We start from the raw sequence: 18,736 nt of genomic DNA, 5'->3' as shown, positions 1-18,736 counted from the left end.
AGGGGACCACTGCCTCCTCTACTGGAGAAATCCCCAGTAGGTCTTCACCCCAGCCACTCAAATAAACCCCCCTTGCTGCCGGTGCCCTGCCCTCGATGCCCACCTGGGCCTCACAAGCAGCCTGGAGGCCGCCTGGAGCTGGGGAACTGGGATGTGGGTTCCAGGGCCACCAGAGCTGCGAAGGGGATACAGGAGGGTTTCACCAGCCGTGAAGCTTTGAAGGGCCATGTCTGGAGGGCTCAGGGCGCACAGCATCCCCTGGGTACCACCCAGCTCCCGCAGCTGGGGGCAGGAGATGCCGCTGGGCCCACTTCTGTGCTGGGTGAGAGAGTCCTGAGTGGAGAAGACCGAGGACGGGGACACTGCGAGGCTGGGCCTGCGGGGCTCGGTCCAGGGCTGTGCACCGCAACACAAACGACCTCCCAGTGCCCCCGCCGCCTCCACGGGGCGGACTGGGCGAGACAGGCTGGACCGGCAGGGGTCCGAGAAAATGGCTAGGACCCGGAAGAGGGGACAGGCCCTGCTCTAGGACCGGGAGGAGGGTCAGTGAACCACGCTTCCCAGGCCACCCGAGGCCTGATGAACTCCGCGGGGCTGGACTTCCGCCGGGGCCGACCCTGGAGCGCAGATCCAGGGGCGTGGTCTGCGCGCCCCGCCCCGTGACGCAAGCGCGCAGCCGCAGTATTAGCGTGCGCGTCCGCGCGTGCGCACCTCCGTGCACCTCGGACGTGGTGTGGCCTCCCGCCGTCTCCTCTGCAAATGGGCTCCCTGGCCTAGCGCCCCCGTTCCCGCCACCGTGATCGCGCGCCGAGGTCCGCGAGGGGTCGCCGCCGAGGTGAGGACGGCCCCGTGCGCGACGCTGGCCGGACGGATCGACCGGCGGACCGAAGGATGCGAGGACAAACGGGGAGCGGGGCGGGGCGGGGCGGAGGCGCGGGGCTGGGGGACGCGGCGCTGGAAGCGCAAAGGGCGGGGCCGAGGGCTACCGTAGGGCGGGAGACGGGCCCCTGGGCCGGGGAAGCGGGTGGGTTCGGTGTCCCCGGGGGCAGCCAGGCCGGTTCCCGGAGGCGCAGGTGGTGGCCCCACGCACAAAGCGCCTTTGTTCCGCGCGCGGCCGGTTCGGGCTGGTTAGAGCTGCTGGCGCCCGGCGTGGAGAAGGCGGTCCTCGATCCGGGAGTTTCAGAGCCACATCCCGTCTCGATAAACCGGCGCCGTCGTCCCTCCCGGGAGCCCACGGGGCGGACCCGGGAGCCCGGGTGGGAAGCACCCTTCCCGAGGATCATTTGGTTACCAAAGGGGCTCCCGAACCCCCGTGTGCGCAGGTTTCCACCAGTCCACAAGCAAGAGCATGGCAGCCATCCCCTCCAGCGGCTCACTCGTGGCCACCCACGACTACTACCGGCGTAAGCAAGCCCCTTGCCCACTGCCCCACAGGTCTGCCTGGGGCTCCCCCACCACCCCAGCTCTAGTCCTTGGAGAAGCCCAGGCCGCCTAGGGAGTGGGCTGCAGTCTGAAGCCGACCTCCTCTCCTCTCCAGGCCGCCTGGGTTCCACTTCCAGTAACAGCTCCTGTGGAAGTGCCGAGTGCCCTGGGGAAGCCATCCCCCACCCCCCGGGTGAGTGTAGCAGGCCCACTTCCTTTCTGTGGTGTGGGGACCATCTGGAGGGGGCCCCAGGAGTGGGCAGCAGCACTGTGACCCCACTGTACTTCTCTCAGGTCTCCCCAAAGCCGACCCGGGTCACTGGTGGGCAAGCTTCTTTTTTGGGAAGTCCACTCTCCCATTCATGGCCACAGTGTTGGAGTCCCCAGAGCAGTGAGTGCACCTTCTTGGGGACCAGCGTGGGAGGTGTGGCAGCTGGGAGCACCCTCTGACCACACCCCCCCCCCCCCCCCCCAGCTCGGAATCTCCCCAGGCCACCAGCAGCATGATCACCTGTGACCTGGCTCGGGAAGCCACAAGGAAGCAGCCTGGCGGCCAGCCTGGCAAAGCCAACGCTGGGCCCCCATCCTGAGTGGCCGCCACCAGACTTCCAGAGGCGCTAGGCTCTTTGAGCCCCCCCGCCCCCCCGCCCCAATCCCCTTCCCTCTCCTCACCCCACCTCTGTAGACTAGGCCGGCTGCAACAAGCAGACGCAGTTGGGTTCTTTTATAGCAAAACAGCAAAACACCAAAAAGGAAGTTGAGAGAGCCCCACTCTTTACTACCCAAGCCACACGCAAGCCTGCCTAACACCCCATAACCATGTGCCTTGCACCAGGTGGAAAATAAATGAGAAGCAGCCAGCATCCCTGATGGTGTTCCTGAGCTGTGTGTCCCAGGCTGTGGGAGAAGTCGCTCAACCTCCTCAATTCCTGGAGGAGGTGGGGAGCTGCCCTGCCCCCCGGGCTCCTTGCTGGGGGCTCCTCAGGCCTGGCCGATTCCCCCCAGTGAGCTGCTCTGAGTGGGGCCTTGTGCCTAAGGGGAGGTGGGTGCCAGGAAGAGCAGGTGGTCCGTGATCGGTAGAAACCACCGAGGTCACCCACCAGGCAGCCCAGCCCTGCCCGGCCTCTGGGAGGCTGTGGGGGTGGGAGCTGTCAGCTAGAGGGACCTGGTGCCCTTGAAGGACCTTGATGAGGCCCCTCCATACTGGTGTGGGACAAGCACTGAGTCACACTGTCTCCCAGGTGACTTCCCATACGTGTGACACCGCTAGCCCCTTGTAGGACACCGAGCAGGGCCCTCCCAACCCAGGAGGGGTCGGGCCATGGCCCCAGGGACTTAAAGCTGAGGGTAGAGGATCGGGGTGCTCCTGAAGGGGTGTTCTCACCACAGGCAGCCCAGCTTTGGGCAGAGTCCAGCTCAGGGAGCTGGGCAGGATGGTTGTGCAATCTAGCTGCCTGCCTGGTGTCCACAGGTCTCCAGTGGCCAACAGAATGACCCAGATCTGTTGGCCAGGAGAGGGCAGCATAGTGGATGGGGGCATGGTGTGAGGTGGGACTCAGCTGGCCCCTGAGGGAGCCCTCTCGTGCCCCCTTCCCTACCTCCCTGTGCTAGGGATAGCTGCATGAGTCTATTCCAAGGCAACCGGGGGGTTGGGGCCCCCAAGGGCAGCACTCCTGTCCTGCCTGTCCTCAGTGTGTCCAGGTGGGGGGGGGGGGGCTTACCCAGGCTCTCCTGTGGTCCCAAGGCTGCATGGGCAAGTGCCCGGACCAGGCCCCCAGAGCCTTCAGAGGCAGCTCCTGATAGCAGTGGCAGGAAGGTGGGGACAGCCACCTGGTCCTGGGACGGCAGGTGGCAGTGCCCAACCACCAGCTCACCCTGTTTGAGTGTGCTGGGGAGTCTTCCCAGCCCTAAGTCGGGGCAGGCAGGAGCCAGGTGGCAAAGGGAGGGCACAGCCAAGACCCAGGTTCCCACCATGTACTGCCCTGGAGGGCCCAGCACTGGTCCTGACAGCTGGTGGGCTGTGGGTCAGTGCCAGGGACAGCTCCGCTCCCTGCTCCTGCATGGTTCCACATCAGGCAGGTGGGAGGGCCTGGCATGGTGCTGGTGCTGGTGCTCAGAAGAGGCCGCAGAGGACATCCCTGGCCAGAGCAGGGCGCCCTGGTGGCGGGCGCAGCTTCCTGCCCTGCGCTATAGTCTGGGTCTGGGCGCTGTTGTGCCCTGTGCCACCTCCAGGCGGTGGGGAGGCCCGCACTCAGATGGGGTTCTCGTAGCTGGTGAAGCTGCAGAGCTGCTTCCGCAGGGCTTGGAAGCAGGGCCTCTGCTCAGGGTCCCGGTGCCAGCACGCGAGCATCAGCCGGTGGGCACTGGGCGGGCACTCGGGGGGGCAGGGCATGCGGTAGCCAGAGTCCACCCTCGTGAAGGCCTCGTGGTTGGACATGCCTGTGGAGAGGGGACAGGGCGGCTGGGCGGCCAGTGCCCACCGGCTGCTGTGCCTCCTAGGAAGCCTTGGCCACGCTCTCACCCTCTGCACCTTCCACCCATTTCCTGGGCCCGCCCTCTGGGCAGCACCCAGGTGCTCAGGATGGTGTCCAGGTTACAGGTCCAAGGTGACGGCTCCTTCCCACACTGCCTGGGCCCAGTACCTGGATAGGGCATCTGGCCCCTGCTGAAAATCTCATGGAGGAGAACCCCGAAGGACCAGACGTCAGATTTGATGGAGTAGTGCCCTCGGGAGAGCGCCTCTGGGGCCGTCCACTTGTAGGGGATGTTGCGGTCGTGGGAAAGGTAGATGTCCTCCTACAATGACAGACATGCTGGGGAGGCGGGGGCTGCCTGCACCTCCAGAGCACGGACAGGCATGGGGAGCCCGTGCTTGGGGAGCAGGGTTGTGGCTGCCTGCCTGGAGTGTGAGCAGTTAGGCCATCACAGCCACCACTAGAGGGGGATGCTGCCCACCTTGGAGACAGGCTGACCCGGGGCTTGTGGGCAGAGCAGACAGACAGGTGGCGGAGCTGGGAAGTCAGGGTCAGGAAAGCAGAGCCCAGACATGGGCAGCATGACCCAGCAGCACAGTGGCCACTGCGGCAGAGCCTGCAGATGGGTTCAAGTTCACGAGTTCAGAGGTGCCAAGAAAGGCTGGCTGGCCACCACTGGACGAACTCGAAAGACTGGCAGTCGCAGTCAGCTGCCTTCTCAAGGGTCCTGCCCCGTGCTGGTCACCGAGTGAGGAGGGAAACGTCTCGATGAGGAAAGGACACAGAAGCAACGGAATGCGCTCCCGGCACGTGCAGGGAACGGGGGCTGTCGGCCGAGGGACCACGAGGCCCACACATGATTCTGACCCATGTGTCCTCCACCGTCCCCACAACTCTGGGGGTGAGCGTTGGGAGGTGTTTACCCTGAGCTCATGCACCACACTGCTACCTGAGCCGCAGAAGCTAGGCAGCAAAACGAATGAAAGAATGAGCAAGTGAAGGCTGGGTCCCTGCTTCTCCCACTCAGCAGAGACTTTGGCTCCTGTGGCTCCTGGACTGGCCAAGTGCCTCGGCCGCGCCCCCCCCCCCCCCCCATCCAGCTCTGAAAGGCCCTATAAGCAGCTTCCTGTGTCCCACCTCCCAGAGCCGCAGCCCTCAGCTCCTGTCCCCTCAGGGGCCCCACGGGCATCCCCAGCTCTGAGCACAGATGCCCCGCTATGCCCCAGGCCCTCCGGGCCCCACCTTGATGAGCCTGGCCAGCCCAAAATCCCCCACTTTGCAAATGTTGTTCTCTCCCACGAGGATGTTCCTGGCAGCCAGGTCCCGGTGGATGTAATTCTGAGACTCCAGGTAGCACATGCCCTCGGCCACCTGGGAGGCAATGTCCACCAGCTCCAAGACAGGCAGGGCTTTCGCATCAGACTCTGCAGAGGCAAAGGGGCCGGGTCAGCAGAGCGTCCTCTCTGGCTCAGTGGAGGAGCTGGCGCAGGGCGGGGGCCTGACAGAGTTGGAACGTCGGCCCAAAGAGGTTCATACACCTTCGTACTTCGCTTCTGGGAATCTGAAGCAGGGTGATGGGAACTCCGGGGTGTACGTACACAGACACCCATCACATGGAAAACCTAGAAAGTTCCCACAGGCCACTGGCCAAGTGGAGGCAACTCACCTGTCAACCGTCAACAATGTCCTTTCTGAAGAACAGTCAGCGACATGGGACTGCCTGCAGTGCGCTGCTTCTGTGAGCAGCCCTACAGCCAGACTGTCAGGAAGACGATCCCAGGCGCACACACCACAGACCGGGCCTCATCCTGCATTCCTTCCCCTTTCAACATCGGACACCCCTGCCCGCTGTGGCCCTCAGCTCGGCGGCAGCCACCATCCGGCTGGGTGTTCCCTGAAACCCTGGGGCTTGTCAGGATAAGCCGCTCAGGTGGCCACGGCCACAGGAGCGAGGGGGCTTTCCTCATGTTTCCTCAAGCTTCACAATGGACAGGCGGCACATTTGCCATTCCTCACGGGAAGGCCCGGCCACGCGTCCGGAGACCCCTGGCGTCCTGTGCGTGGTGTGGGCGGTCAGGGTCCCCGCCCGCAACGAGCATGTGTCACTTCGGTCGCCGAGAGCAGCCCCAGGCCACCACTGCCACTCACCCCGCAGGAGCTCCAGCAGGCTCCCCTTTGCCATGAGCTCTGTGACGATGTACACGGGGTCCCCCACGGACGCCACAGCGTACAGCGCCAGGATGTGCTTGTGCCGAAGCTTCTTCATGGCCTGGATCTCCGACTGGAACGTGTGCTGGTGCAGGAGGTCATCTGCAAGATGGGCAGATCGGTGGGTGCAGCCCTAACACCCACCCTCAGTAACTGGGTGCCCTCCCGGGCGACCAGCTCCCAAGGCCAGAGTCCGGGGCAGACGCGCTGGTCCCACAGCAGCCCCGCACCCCATAGGGGTCTCCATGAGGGTCCGCCACGCCCACTCCGCTCTGATCACACCCAGGCACCCTCATACCACTTTGGCCCACACCTGCCCCAGCCACAGGGGAGTGAAACATGCCCATGCATTCCCGTGGGCCCTGGCCGCTGGTTTTGCCCCTGGTGCCCACCAAGGAGATTGCAGATGGACCTGTCGGGTTACTAGCAACCGTGGTTTAGTGGCTTTCCATTAACGATAAGAAGTTAACAGCCACCCTGGCCAGTATGCTCAGTGGTTGGTCATCCTTCCGTGCACAGAAAGGTTGGTGGTTCAATTCCCGGTCAGGGCACATGCCCTGTTGTGGGCTCCATTCCTGGTAGGGGGCATGCAGGAGGCAGCCAATCAATGTTTCTCCCTCTCCCTTCCTCTCTCTCTCAAAATCAAAATCTTTTTAGAAAAGAAATAACAATGTAATTTAAATGGAATATAAAAAAAAATTTAACATGGCCCTTATAATAAATGCATTTAGGTAAGAACATTTGCAACGGAGAGAAAATGTCGCCTCCATGTGGCTGTAGGTGGCACAGGCAGGGCAGTGCATGGCTCACGGGATGTCAGGCCCGGGCTTGCCTCGGCCCCCACACCCAGTGAGGGAGGCCAGAGGTCCCCGTTGGTGGGACTGGAGGGGTGGGTGGTCAGGTAGAGTCCCCTGGCCTGGGGCCACTCACCTCGGGCAATCACCTTAATGGCCACGCGGACCTGGCCTTTCCAGAGCCCCTCGAAGACCTCCCCGAAGTAGCCGGCCCCCAGCTTCCTGCAGAGCGTGAACTCCTCCCGGGGCCGCTCCCAGTCGGCACAGAGGGGCAGGGGCTCCCGCTCGTGCTGCAGGGACACAGGGCAGGGGGTGCCATCCCATCGCCCAGCCCCCTGGAAGTCCCTCCGACCCCAGCAGCGGGAGCCCTGGTCAAGGGTCCCAGTGTCCAGGGCGTGCTGCCCCTTGCTGTGTCTGTGAACACCCCACCCTCACTGCCTGCCCTGGGCCTGTGATAGTGGCCCGCTTGCCACTCAGACAAAACGCTTGCCCAGCTACTAGCTGGGCACATGGCCTTGTCTCAGAGACAGAGGACACAGCAGGGGCACCCCTGACCTCTTCCGGCCCAAAGGTGAGAGTGACCAGCAAGAGGGGACCATCCTCTGCCCCACCCGCAGCTCCGGCTCTGTAGGGCCTCAGCCAGAGTCCCCTGGAGCCCTATGCCTGACCCTGCGGACCCGTGTCATTGAGGAGAAAGGGCTGCAGTGGGCAGAGTCCGGGGAGGGGGGCGGCCCTACCTTCCGACAGGGCACGGTCAGCCGCAGGCCTGTGGACAGGCTGTGTGCCCGGTGGTGGCGCACGAGCTGGGCCAGGCTGGGGAAGGACACGGCTGCGCTGAGGTGCAGCCGGCCAGCACACCTCCAGATCCTGTAGTGCCGCACGGCCGGCCTGTCCCGCACTGGAGCGCAGGGGCATGGGCAAAGAAGGGTGCGTGAGCAGGCGTGAGCACCCCTGTCTCAAAGAGGAGTGCAGGCCAGGAGGGGCACCACGCCCAGCCTCCTGCCCTGTGTCCTTTCAACAGTGAAAGGAGAAAACCCAGGCTGGGACCACAGGACAATCACCCCCGCAGGGCCTGAGGTCCCCGGGACAGGCCTCGATGTCCTGGATGTCACAGCCAGAAGGAGGGAGAAAGGGTTTAGGGACAAGGAGGCACCAAGCCCTGCGCCCTGGCAGACCCGGGAGAGGGCTGCTGCACCTGAGAGGACATAGTCGGCGCCCGGCTTCTCGCTGACCCTGATCAGGAAGGCCCCGGGCTCCGTGCCGTCTGCCTGCAGTCGGTGCAAGGCTTCTGAGCGGGAGATGCAGCCGAAGAACCACCTGCAGAGTGGGCAGGAGGCCCAGAGCCCACACTGACTCCATGCTGATCCCTGCCCTGCCACCTGGACCCCCAGCTGCTAGCTGACACTGTCTCCACCTGAGGCTCCTTCTTTGCCCATCACAGACCCCAAATGTCCCGAGTGATCCGGGGGCTGTTAGAGCAGGCATCTGCCACCACTCTGGCCTGGGCTGTCCCCTGTGCGTGGTCAGAGCCACCCTGTCCCGGGGATGTGCCATCCATCCCCCGGGACCGCATGTTCTGTGATTCTGTGAACACCTTCAGCGACCCGGGCCACAGACAGGCTGTGCTCCAGCACAGGGAACCTGAGCAGCTGGACCCGCACACCTGACTGGTCACACACCCGCATTTGCACACTCACCCACACACTTGCCCCATGCCACGCGCCAGCAGCCCGTACCAGGGCCCTGCGAACCCTGGACTCCGGGCTGCAGGGTGGGGCCCGCCATCTCCCGGTGACCTCTGCTGCCAGCTGCTCTGCCTTTGGCACCCCAACTCCCTCAGCACCGTTGGAACGCGGGCCCTGCACAGAAGCCGCTGCCTAGCACAGCCCCGGCCTGCACACCTCAGAGGACTCCCTGCGCACCCTCCACCACGCTGCCTCCTGCTTCTCCAACCAGCTGTTCTCAGGGCCGCCAAGCCCTCCTCCAGCTGGTCCTGCCCTGCATCACCCCCCGAGACACCTGCCTCTGAAGCCGACCTGCTTCCGGCTGAACTTGCTCATTGCCGATCTCCCCTCGGTAGGCGGTCACCCCTACACGTGTTCACTGTGCTGCCCACACTCAGCGTGAGCTCAAACAAGGTGGGCGCACAGGCAGGCTACTGGTCTCTCCTGCAGGACACCCCCTCCCAGAGCTCCAGGGAGGCAGCTCAGGTCTCCTGGATACGCCCATCGAAGGCTGCCCTGGTTCCAGCACTCCCGGAGCCACCTTGCCATGACGAGGCAGCCGTGAGGGTGCGAGGAGCAGGCGCCCGCAGCCCACGCCCGAGCAGGGCCTGTGGCAATGACCTCCCTCCCTCCCTAACTAGGTCGCACATCTGGTTTCAGTTGGTTGGAAGGTGAGCAGAACTTGGCTCCCCCAAAGGTCCAGCCCCGCCTTGGATTCACTGCGGGCCAGTCGCCCGGGGGCCCCTGCGGCCTCTTCTGTCCTCTCTGGGTCCTGGCACCACGAAGTGACCATGTGGGAGCCCAGGGGAGGGGCCACAGGCCTCGGCTTCCCCCCAGATGCCCGTCGGCAACGGTGTACAGCCATGGATGGTGGGGTCTGGCCCTGACTTGGGGGCCCAAGGAGACGAAGCCACAAGTCCTCACCCTCCTTGGCCAGCCCTGCATCCATCCCTCCCCGAGCCCAGCCACAGGCGCAGAACTCTGTTCCCCGGAGGCCCTGCCCTGCTCAGAGCTCTAGATGGACTGCAGGGCCCATAGACGGGGGGCGGGGGGTGGCAGCTTGGTGGCCCGCAAGGACCACAGGGGCACTCACGGCTCAGACTCCACAGTCTCCCTCTCGGCCAGGTAGTTGTGAGGCACATAGCCTTCAGCCAGGGCCCCGCCCTCCGCGTCCAGCAGTGTGGCCCACCACCACTCCTCTTCCTTCCTGGCCACGTGGAAGAGACTTCCTGCCTGGAAGCTGAGCTCCTCGTCGGTCCGGGCCTTAAAGTCCCAGAGGCCCACATACTTGGGGCCCAGGTGCGCCTGGGCCCGGGACGCCATGGTGTCTAAAGCGGCAGGACCCGGCCACCTGGCCTCTCCCTGCCTGTCACCAGGCGGCTTTGAACACCGTGCTGGGAAGTGTGGACGGGCAGGGCCAACTCTGACAGGCCACGCCCCCCCCCCCCCCCCCAGCCAATGAGCTGCGCACTTCCCTGAGCACCTGGCCTCCACCTGGAGGGCCGGCAGCCCCACCTGTTCTACCTCCCGGACCAGGTCAGGGTGGGCACTGTTCTTGCCCACCCTCTGTGGGAAATGTGCCCACCAAGTGCCCACGTGGCTGGGCCTGAGCCCCAAGAGGGGGAGGGTAGAGTAACCAGTGAGGGCCCCTGGTTTGCCTTCGTGGAACCTGGACCATGGGGAGAGAGTTTTGGAGCTGGGGTCAGGGACGGAGACCATGGACAAGGCACTCCACGGCGGGCGGGCGGGGGGGGGGGGGGGGGGAGTGGTGTGGCTGCAGCAGGCAGTCCAGGGTGACCGTGGATTCCGGGTCAGCCTACTGGCCTGGGGCCTGAGTGGCTTCCTGTCTGAGGAGGTGCTCAGCAGGAGGCTGTGAGGACAAAGGAGCCAGAGTCCTGCTTGTTGAAACTCGCCCTTCATCGAGGAGAGAGTAGGGCCCTGCGCACCCATCTCCAGGGAAGAGCAGGAGGCGTGCTGTCTAACAAGGTCATGTACGTGCTGTGCTGGGCCGCCCACTCAGCGCTGACCAAGCCGCGTGGGAACGTGGCCGCGGGCACCTTGGAGGGGGCAGGGCTTAGAGGGGGCGGGACCACAGAGTGGTGGGCTGCTTAGCGCCTGTTGGGCCCAGGGGGTTCCAAGCCCCCCTCAACTGCTCACCAATACACTCCAGTCCAAGGGGCCTCGAGTCCCTGGTGCGGAAGAGCCTGGGGCTCTGCCTGAGTCACACCAGGAAGCTCCAGTTTCCAGGCTGTGTCCGGCCCCGCCCAGAGGCTCCGAGCACAAAGCTGTCCAGCACGTGGCTGGTGAGACACCCAAGGTGACCCCCACGCACACCTGCCTCTCTGGCCTGTCACCACGCCTCGTACATTCCTTCCCTCTGAGGCTGCCTGCCCAGCCGCCCACACACACCGCAGCGCCAAGCAGAGGGTGAGCCCCTCCCGGTGGCCGGAGCCCCTGCCCAGAGGAGTCCCTTGATCCCCCGAACCCGAGGAGCTCAGCTCCAGCCCTCACCTTCTGGGGCCCAGCCCCTCGGCCCAGCACAGGATGGAGGGTCAGCAGCTGCTGCCCAAACCCTCCTGCCCCCACACCTACCAGGGCTGGGCGGCCCGGCCTGGGGTCTGAGGCTCCTGCCTTCCCACTCAGCCCTGACCCGAAGCCGGATGCGCCTGATCCCTCCTACTACCTCATCCCTCCTACCCCGCGCTCGCCCCCACCGGGGAGCCCCTCCCCCAACCCAGCCCCAGCAGCCTCTGCTCTCTGAGCGGCCCCGGGGGGTCGCTTATCTGCGCCCGAGGGGCTTGTACATGCCTCTGTCCCTTCAGTCCCACAAGCCTCTGGGGTACAGCTGCCAGTGTGGGGCTCCCAGGAGGGTGGGGGTTGGGGACCCTGAAGGCAGACCCCACCCACCCACTCCTCCTGCTCCTCCATTTGTTCCTTCGTTTGCTCCAGAGCTGGGCCGGTGAGGCCAACTGCGGCTAAATCAGTGCTGGGAGCTGCCTCGCTGCTCCCCGTCCCCGAGAGCTGTCCGCAGCTGCCCGCCTCCCACAGCCGCCTCCGTGCGGCCTGACTGCACAACCAGGCAGCGCCTGGACCCTGCACCACAGAGGCAGACGAGTCACCCGCCACCCAGCCATCTGCCTGACCTTCCCATGTAGGACCAGCCCCAGCCGCCCCCCAATCCCAGCCCAGGGAGATGGAAAGGGCTGTTCTCGCAGCTCCTGCAGGGGGTCGTCTGCCTCTGGCTGCCTGGGGTGCGGGCCGGGACACAGGGGCCAGCTCTCCCTCTGTCGTGACAAACCGGCCCTGCTCTGGTTGGGGCCGAGGCCTGTGGTGACGCACATCTGTGCAGCTGATTTAGTGCACACATGTTTATTGAGGGCTGCCTCCCTGCACACACAGGGGCTGTCCACAGGCGGCGGCATACGTGTGCAGGCTGCTGCACCCCGCGTGCCCAGAGCCTGGGGCCAGCCTGGGAGCCCCGCACCAGCCCCTTCAACAAGGCCCTGGCGGGACTCTGGGAAAGACTGGGAAGCCACACCTGCCGCTCCTGACCCGGGAGGGTGTCCCAGGTGGGAGGGCCCTCAGCCAGCTCACAGCTTCTCCCCCAGTCACTCTGAGGGGGTAAACCCAGCTCGGCGGGCCTTCTCTCCGGGGTCCTGCCCATGCCAGGGACACGGCCAAGCCGGGCAGAGGACGCCAGCCCCTCTGCTCTCTGAGTGCATGTCTTCGTATGTTGGCCTGTGCGTGCACACCTGTGTGTCAGTCAGCACCTGAGGCCCACGCCCAGGGGCTCTGAGGCTGCGGGCCCGGCACCTGGGATGAGTGGAGGCAAACATTGTCCCGAGGGAGGCCGAGGGAGCAGCCCAGCCCCGGCGGCGCCGCGTCACGTGAGGGTGGGGTGGAGGCGCCTGTGGATGGTGCCCAGCGTCGCCTGCAGCACGGCAAAGGCCGGCCGCTCCTCCGGGCTGCCTTTCCAGCACGCCAGCATGAGCGCGTAGGCCTCGGCGGGGCAGGCGGCCGGGCGTGGAAGCCGGTACCCTCTCTCGATCTGCTGCAGCGTCTCGTGGTTGCTCATTCCTGGGGAGGAGGAGTCACCGTGGATCCCTCCCCCAGCCTTCACCAGACCCTGTCACACGGGCAGCCTCGAGGCCTGGTGCCCCTTCTGAGGTGAGCAGCCCGCAGGGCAGGGTGCGCCTCCCTCGGGCTGCCTGGAGGCCCACCTTCGTAGGGACACTGGCCGTAAGAGAACACCTCATAGAGCAGCACTCCGAAGGACCAGACGTCCGACTTCTGGGAGTACACACGGTAGTGGGCGGCCTCGGGCGCTGTCCACTTGACGGGGATCTTGGAGCCGCTGCTCGGGGAGTAGATGTCATCCTGGTGAGGGGACGCCCGTGGTGAGGTGGGTGAGGTGGCACCCTCCGCTCCCACCGGCTCCGCCGCCTGCGGGGCCAGCAGCCCCAGCCCGCACTGACCTTGAGCAGCCGGGCCAGGCCAAAGTCAGCCACTTTGCAAGCCAGGTTGTCGCCCACGAGCACATTCCTGGCGGCCAGGTCTCGATGCACGATGCGCCGCTCCTCCAGGTAGCGCATGCCCTCAGCCACCTGGCAGGCAAAGCCCAGCAGGACTGGAGGGTTCAGGGCACGGCCTTCGGGGCCTGCAGGGGCAGCCGACAGTCAGGCCACTGCCCTCTGTGCCTCAGTTTCCTCATCTGAGAGGGGTGGGCCCTGTGCGGCTGCAGTGACCATGCGGGGCAAGCTGTTTCTTGGCAACCAGCCTGGGTCCCCAACAGAGACAGAGAGGGACCAAAGTGGGGAGGGGGCGCTGGACTGGGTCCATCCTGACCTTGTTCAGGGGCTGGGGACACAGATGGACCACCCCCACCTGCACTCTGCCCAGCCCGGAACCCAGTGCCCTGACTTTCTCTCCACACGGCCCAGGCCTGGCTCAGACCAGGGGCCCTGAACCTGCTGGTGGCCCCAGCCCCCCAGCCCTCTGAGCCTCGGAAAATCCAGCCGCCAACAAGGCCTGGAGCCTGTCCCAGGCCCGTGCCGGAAGGCAGCAGGGGTCGTCCCGGCCCGAAGGTCGTGCTGCCCACAGACAGGCGGCCAGCAGGGGCACACTCACTGCCCAGGAAGGCCTGCAGGTTGCCCTTGCGCATGAGCTCGGTGACGATGTACACGGGCTCGCCCGTGGAGCACACGGCGTGCAGCTGGATGAGCCGCTCGTGCCGCAGGCTTTTAAGCGTCTGGATCTCCTTGGTGAGGTCAGCGAGTTTCATGTCGGCTGCTGGAGAGGGTGCAACTCCAGGACCCGCCCACATCACCCGTGGCTGCCCGGGGCTCCAGGGGTCAGGGGTGGCAGAGCCTCACCCACCTGATTTGATGACCTTGATGGCCACGGGCAGAGAGCCGAGCCACAGGCCTTCCCATACCTCCCCGAAGTAGCCTTTGCCCAGCTTCCTCCGAAGGGTGAACTCGGAGCGCGGCCGCTCCCACTCGTCCTGCTCCAGGGGCTTCTGTGGGGGAGGGGGCACTCAGTGCCTCTGTGTGCCCCTGTCAGAGTGGCAGCTTCTCCAGGGAGCAGGCCTCCACCCAGCACGTGCTCGATGCTGGCTCCGGCCAGAGCAAGGGGTGCCGGTGCTGACCTCCCTGGGGCTGGGCCCATTGCTAAAGAAGGCCCTGCCACAAACACTCATCACTGCCTGTCAGGCTGTCGTTCAGGGACCAGAGGAACCAGGTCGCTGCCCCGGCCCCTCGGCAAACGGCCACGCTGGGACACGGTGGAGAGCTGCAGCTCCAGCCCAGGGGTGGCTCCTCGGGATCAGCGTGTCCTCCCACAGCTTCTGCCCTGGGCCTGGAGCTGCTGCGGGAGCCTTCCCTCATGCCCCAAACTCCTCCCCGCCCTCCTCACTGCTGCTTGCAGAGCCTGGCACACTCCTAGCCTAGGACTCTCAGAGGAGAGCAGACCCCTCCCCCAAGCAGGGCCCCAACCAGAGTGTGGAGGGCTCACCAAGTGTGGGCTCCTGGGCCTTATCAGATCCCCTCTGGCAGTATGTGAGGCCCAGCAAGGCCGGGCAGGGCAGGGCAGGGTCAGGCCCACCTGGGACACGCAGGGCTGCAGTAGCGGGTTCTGGATCAGCTTCCAGTTGGCTTTGTAGTAGGTGAGCAGCTCCCCCAGGCTGGGGAAGAGACGGCCCTTCTGCAGGTAGAAGCTGCCGTCAGCCGCCGTGGAGATGCGGTAGTGGCGGACTTTGGCCTGGGCCCGGACTGGGAAGGGGCAGAGATGGAGGCTGTGTCCAGACCCTCCACCACCACAACCAGGAGACTGCCACCACCCTCTGGGGAGCCAGGACGGCCGGAGCCTCGTGGAGAGGAGGGTGTGTGGGTAGCTACAGGCAGAGAGCAGACAGGGTGCAGAGCAGTGCCGGTGAGTGAGAGTCCGCCAGGGGAATGAAGGAGGGGCGGGTGAGCTCCTGAGCTCCTGTGGAGGGAGTGGACAAACAGGAAGTGACCAGCAGTGGGCGCTGTCAGGCCCTAGGTGGTGCTGGGCACCGGTAAGGACTCTAAGGTCAAGGGTGTTCTCGTAAGAGATCAACCAAAGGACTTGTGTACATGCATATGAGCATAACCAATGGACGCGGACACTGGGGAGGTGGGGGCTTGTCCTGGGGGGCAGGAGTGGCAGGGGGAGGTCAATCGCAGAAAAAGGAGACATATGTATACTTTAAACAATGAAAAGAGTGTTCTTCCTTGGCACGGCTGCCCAGGGTGCCTCAGGGGGACAGGGGCGGAGGGGCCTGTACCTGACAGCGAGTAGTCACCCTGGCTGCTCTCACTGGGCCGGATGAGGAAGGCGCCCGGAACGCTGGCTGGGGACAGGAGCAGCTGCTGGGCCTGGGTGCGGCTGATGCCACTGAAGTACCAGCTGCAAAGGGTGGGCGCAACGGTCACTAGGCAGGCCCAGCCCCAGGTACCCCTGCCCCACATTGGTCAGAGCCCCCATGTGCCCACTCTGTGTTCCCAGCCCCGGCCCCCAGTGCTCAGCCTCCCGAGTCATCAGGGACTGGACAGGAGAACCACTTGGGCTGGCATGGAGCTGACAGCCACCAGCAGTGACCCATGCCATGTGAGACTGTCCACTCACCTCAGCCACAGGGTCTCCATTAGTCCTGCTCATAAAGTGCCCACAGCCCTGGCCACGGGCTAAAGCCTGGCCATAGACCAAACCTGTCAAACTCAAGACAACTGAGCCCTTGCGAGGGAAGGGGTCCACTGGGAACCAGGGCACCCTGATGAAGCTCTGGTGTGTGGGCTGGGCTGGAGAACCATGGGTGCCGCCTGGCTGGGCATGGCCCAAATGCCTCAGGAGGTCATAGGTGGGTGGGAGAAGCAGCCTCAGTGCTGGAGCAGCTGGGAAGGCCCTCGAGGAGGTGGCCTGAGCCTGGCTGGGCAGGTGGTCAGGGGAGGCTGGGAGACCTGGGAGGCTCAAAGCATTGAGCGTCCACCTCTGAGGAGCCCTGCCCAGCACAAACCAGCTCGAGCCCCTGGCCCTCTGCTCATACAGAGCTGCTCGCACAGAGGCCACCCCAAAAGCCAGGTGGCTGGAGTCCCAGGCACCCACTCCACAATCTGTATAGTATTCCCAGACACCAGAACCCCCACACCTGGATGTGGGGTGGGCGGGGCCTTCCTGGGGCTTCCTCATCTGACTCTCCATCTGGGCCAGCACGCTACCCCGCATCGGGCCAGGGGAGGCACTGCCCACCCCATCACCTGTGTCTACTCCCCAAGGCCCAGGTGGGGAAGCTCACACCTGAGTTAGCTTCCCTCCCAGGAGCCTCCCCACACCTAGGCTCCCTGGGGACCCAGTGGCAGGAGGCCTGACCCCAAGGGGAGCACTAATGTTCAGAGACAGCCCCTCATCCCCCCTGAGGGACAGCAGAGGTACTGGCTCTCAGATCACCTGGGGACCCAAAGTATGACTCAGAGCGAGTCAGCACCAGGTGGGGGTGCCCCCCAGAGAGGGGACCGGGTGGACATAGCTGTGCAGGTGGGTGCTGCTGGAGCCAGGGGCGAGGGCGGGGCCTGGCAGGAGGGGGCAGAGACAAACGTGCACCCACCTGGAGAGCTATGGAGAGGGTCTGGGAACCAATGTGGCCAAGCCGTGGGGCTGGCCCGGGCTGGAGGGAAAATTGGAGACAGAAGAAATGGGTGCGAGTGGGTGGAGAGGCAGAGGTCTGGGAAACGCTGGGAGATGGAATCAGCAGACAGGGCAGGTGGGGAAGGGTGGAGGACCAGGGACCTTACATGGGTCCCCAGAGACAATACCTGGTGGGGCAGCGAGCTCAGGGACACATTGACTGGGGAGCTCTGAGGCGGCCAGGCTCCGTCCACACAGGCCCTGCCTTCTGGGCCTGCTGGCGGGAGAACATCTCAGGTGTGAAGGCGCTCAGCAGCCTTCCCGGGACAGCAGGGCTGGGGGGACAAGGAGAACCAGAGGCTCCCCAGACCGGCCTCCCTGCAGCCCCAGGGCCTGGGGTGGGAGCTGAGACCCTGGGCACCCCTGGGCTGCAGGGATGTTCTCAGGGTCCCTCCCTGGGGTGTGGGCCGTGGGCGAAATAAGATGGTAGGGGAGTCCTCAGCAGCTTGGAAGCAATGAGGCCTCACTGTGGGGGTTGAGGGGCCCAGCCCACCCAGCCAGTCTGACCCAGGGACAGGTGTCTGGGGCTAATGAGCCTGGGAGCTGGTCGGCCCTTTCATCTCCAGCCCAGGCAAATAGTCATTAGCTCTTCCTCTCGGCAACCCCTCCCCCTCCTGCCCCCCCAGCCCTGCCAGCCTTCTCTGGGAGCAGCTCTGGCTTTGTCCTCCACGCCTGCAGTGACTGTGGGCACCTCCCCATCGGAGTGACTGCTTGGTCCCAGGCGTGGGCTGGGCGCCGGGAGGCACCTTCCTGTGGCTCTGGCTTCTCCCAGGAGCCGGCAGTGGCCTGGCTGAGGCTGAGGCCGAGGCTGGTCGGCAAGGACATGTCCAGGGCTCAGGCCTGGCCCGCTGGGTGCAGGACCCACATCAAGGTGAGGTCTGCTCAGCAAAGCAGCAGCCTGTTCTCACCCCATGCCACCTCCATGCATGCTGGGGCTGAGAGGAGGAGACTCTGCCCGAGTGTCCATCCAGACCCAGAGATTGCAATGGCCACCACTGCCAGCTGACCCACTGCACTCAGGGGAAGGTGGGTCAGGATCACATCCCAGGTTTGGATGAAATGCTTGAGGCCTATGGACCGTGTCCACTGCCAGATGGCAAGGCCCTGCTCAGAGCTGGCACACAGCTGCCCCAGGAGACCACCTGTCCTTGGACCTGGAGCTTGAGCTGAGAGGTGACCTCTCCGAGGAGCCTGCCTGGAGAGCCCCCCTCTTCTTCCTTCCATGGTGACAGGCTGCCATGCCAACAAGCAGACATTCCTGCCCGTGGACTGCCCTGCCTCGGGGCTCGGGCTCTGGGGAGAGCTGGTCCACTGCCCAAACAGGCCTCTTCTGGAGCAATCCCAAAGGCTAGGGTCATGTCTGCCCCACACCTGGCCCAGTGCAGGAGTGAGGGGCAGGGGACTGCACTTCTGATATATCCCACCCCCTCACCACCTTACCACAGGGCCTGGAGCAGCCCGCTGCCGAGTGCATGGATGACCCCAGACTCCCAGATGGCCACCCCAGCCTCACCCACTTACCCCTGACCCCCAGAGCAGGCGGTACTCACGGTTGGTCTGCGAGCATCTCAGGGGTGGCCTTGGCTACGTAGGCGAGGGGCACGAGCCCCACACTGGGCTGGCCGGAGAGCCGACGGGCAAAGATGTAGTCGTCCTCCTCCCTGAGGGCATAGAGCCTGTCCCCGCGGCTGACGCTCAGCTCATCGGCACACCGGGCTGTGAAGTCGCACAGCGCCCTGAAGAGCTGCCCGGGCGCTGGGGGGCTGCAGAGCGCAGCGGCGGGTGGTTCCAGCTCAGGGTGGGAGCCAGGGTCGGGGAAGCAGGGGATGCCGTGGTCCTGGGTGCCTGCTGGCCAGATATTGTTCCAGAAGGAGGACAGGAAGGCCAGCCGCTTCCTGAGGAAGGGCTCCAT

The 18,736-nt window shown here is 65.1% G+C and overlaps 3 protein-coding genes across 4 annotated transcripts; 1 reads left to right on the top strand and 2 right to left on the bottom strand.

Annotated features, from left to right (window-relative positions):
* The first annotated feature begins 678 nt into the window (after positions 1 to 678).
* On the top strand, positions 679 to 2,287 carry PPDPF (pancreatic progenitor cell differentiation and proliferation factor). Its single transcript, XM_079784311.1, has 5 exons — positions 679 to 835; positions 1,323 to 1,403; positions 1,538 to 1,615; positions 1,717 to 1,813; positions 1,898 to 2,287. The coding sequence occupies exons 2-5, from the start codon at positions 1,349 to 1,351 to the stop codon at positions 2,010 to 2,012; spliced, it is 345 nt and encodes a 114-aa protein (XP_079640437.1). The 5' UTR covers positions 679 to 835; positions 1,323 to 1,348; the 3' UTR covers positions 2,013 to 2,287.
* Positions 2,288 to 2,436: 149 nt separating this feature from the next.
* Positions 2,437 to 9,978, bottom strand: PTK6 (protein tyrosine kinase 6). The gene is made up of 8 exons (XM_079784280.1): positions 9,716 to 9,978; positions 8,094 to 8,215; positions 7,636 to 7,796; positions 7,035 to 7,188; positions 6,045 to 6,206; positions 5,139 to 5,320; positions 4,065 to 4,218; positions 2,437 to 3,861 (listed from the first exon to the last, which is right to left on the bottom strand). The coding sequence occupies exons 1-8, from the start codon at positions 9,943 to 9,945 to the stop codon at positions 3,674 to 3,676; spliced, it is 1,353 nt and encodes a 450-aa protein (XP_079640406.1). The 5' UTR covers positions 9,946 to 9,978; the 3' UTR covers positions 2,437 to 3,673.
* Positions 9,979 to 12,152: 2,174 nt separating this feature from the next.
* On the bottom strand, positions 12,153 to 18,736 carry SRMS (src-related kinase lacking C-terminal regulatory tyrosine and N-terminal myristylation sites; the record flags this gene model as incomplete). 2 transcript variants are annotated; one of them, XM_079784277.1, is made up of 8 exons in its annotated part: positions 12,153 to 12,699; positions 12,843 to 12,999; positions 13,098 to 13,279; positions 13,750 to 13,911; positions 13,999 to 14,140; positions 14,725 to 14,891; positions 15,428 to 15,549; positions 18,375 to 18,736. In XM_079784277.1, the coding sequence occupies 8 exons, from the start codon at positions 18,734 to 18,736 to the stop codon at positions 12,506 to 12,508; spliced, it is 1,488 nt and encodes a 495-aa protein (XP_079640403.1). In that variant the 3' UTR covers positions 12,153 to 12,505. The 2 variants fall into 2 exon arrangements, with proteins under 2 accessions (XP_079640403.1, XP_079640404.1); XM_079784278.1 differs by having other exon boundaries at positions 13,750 to 13,908.

This window comes from Cnephaeus nilssonii (genome assembly GCF_951640355.1).
Source record: "Cnephaeus nilssonii genome assembly, chromosome: 11".
Lineage (NCBI taxonomy): Eukaryota > Metazoa > Chordata > Mammalia > Chiroptera > Vespertilionidae > Cnephaeus > Cnephaeus nilssonii.
The sequence above is the reverse complement of the archived record's forward strand: the minus strand, read 5'-3'. Positions and strand labels throughout refer to the sequence as shown.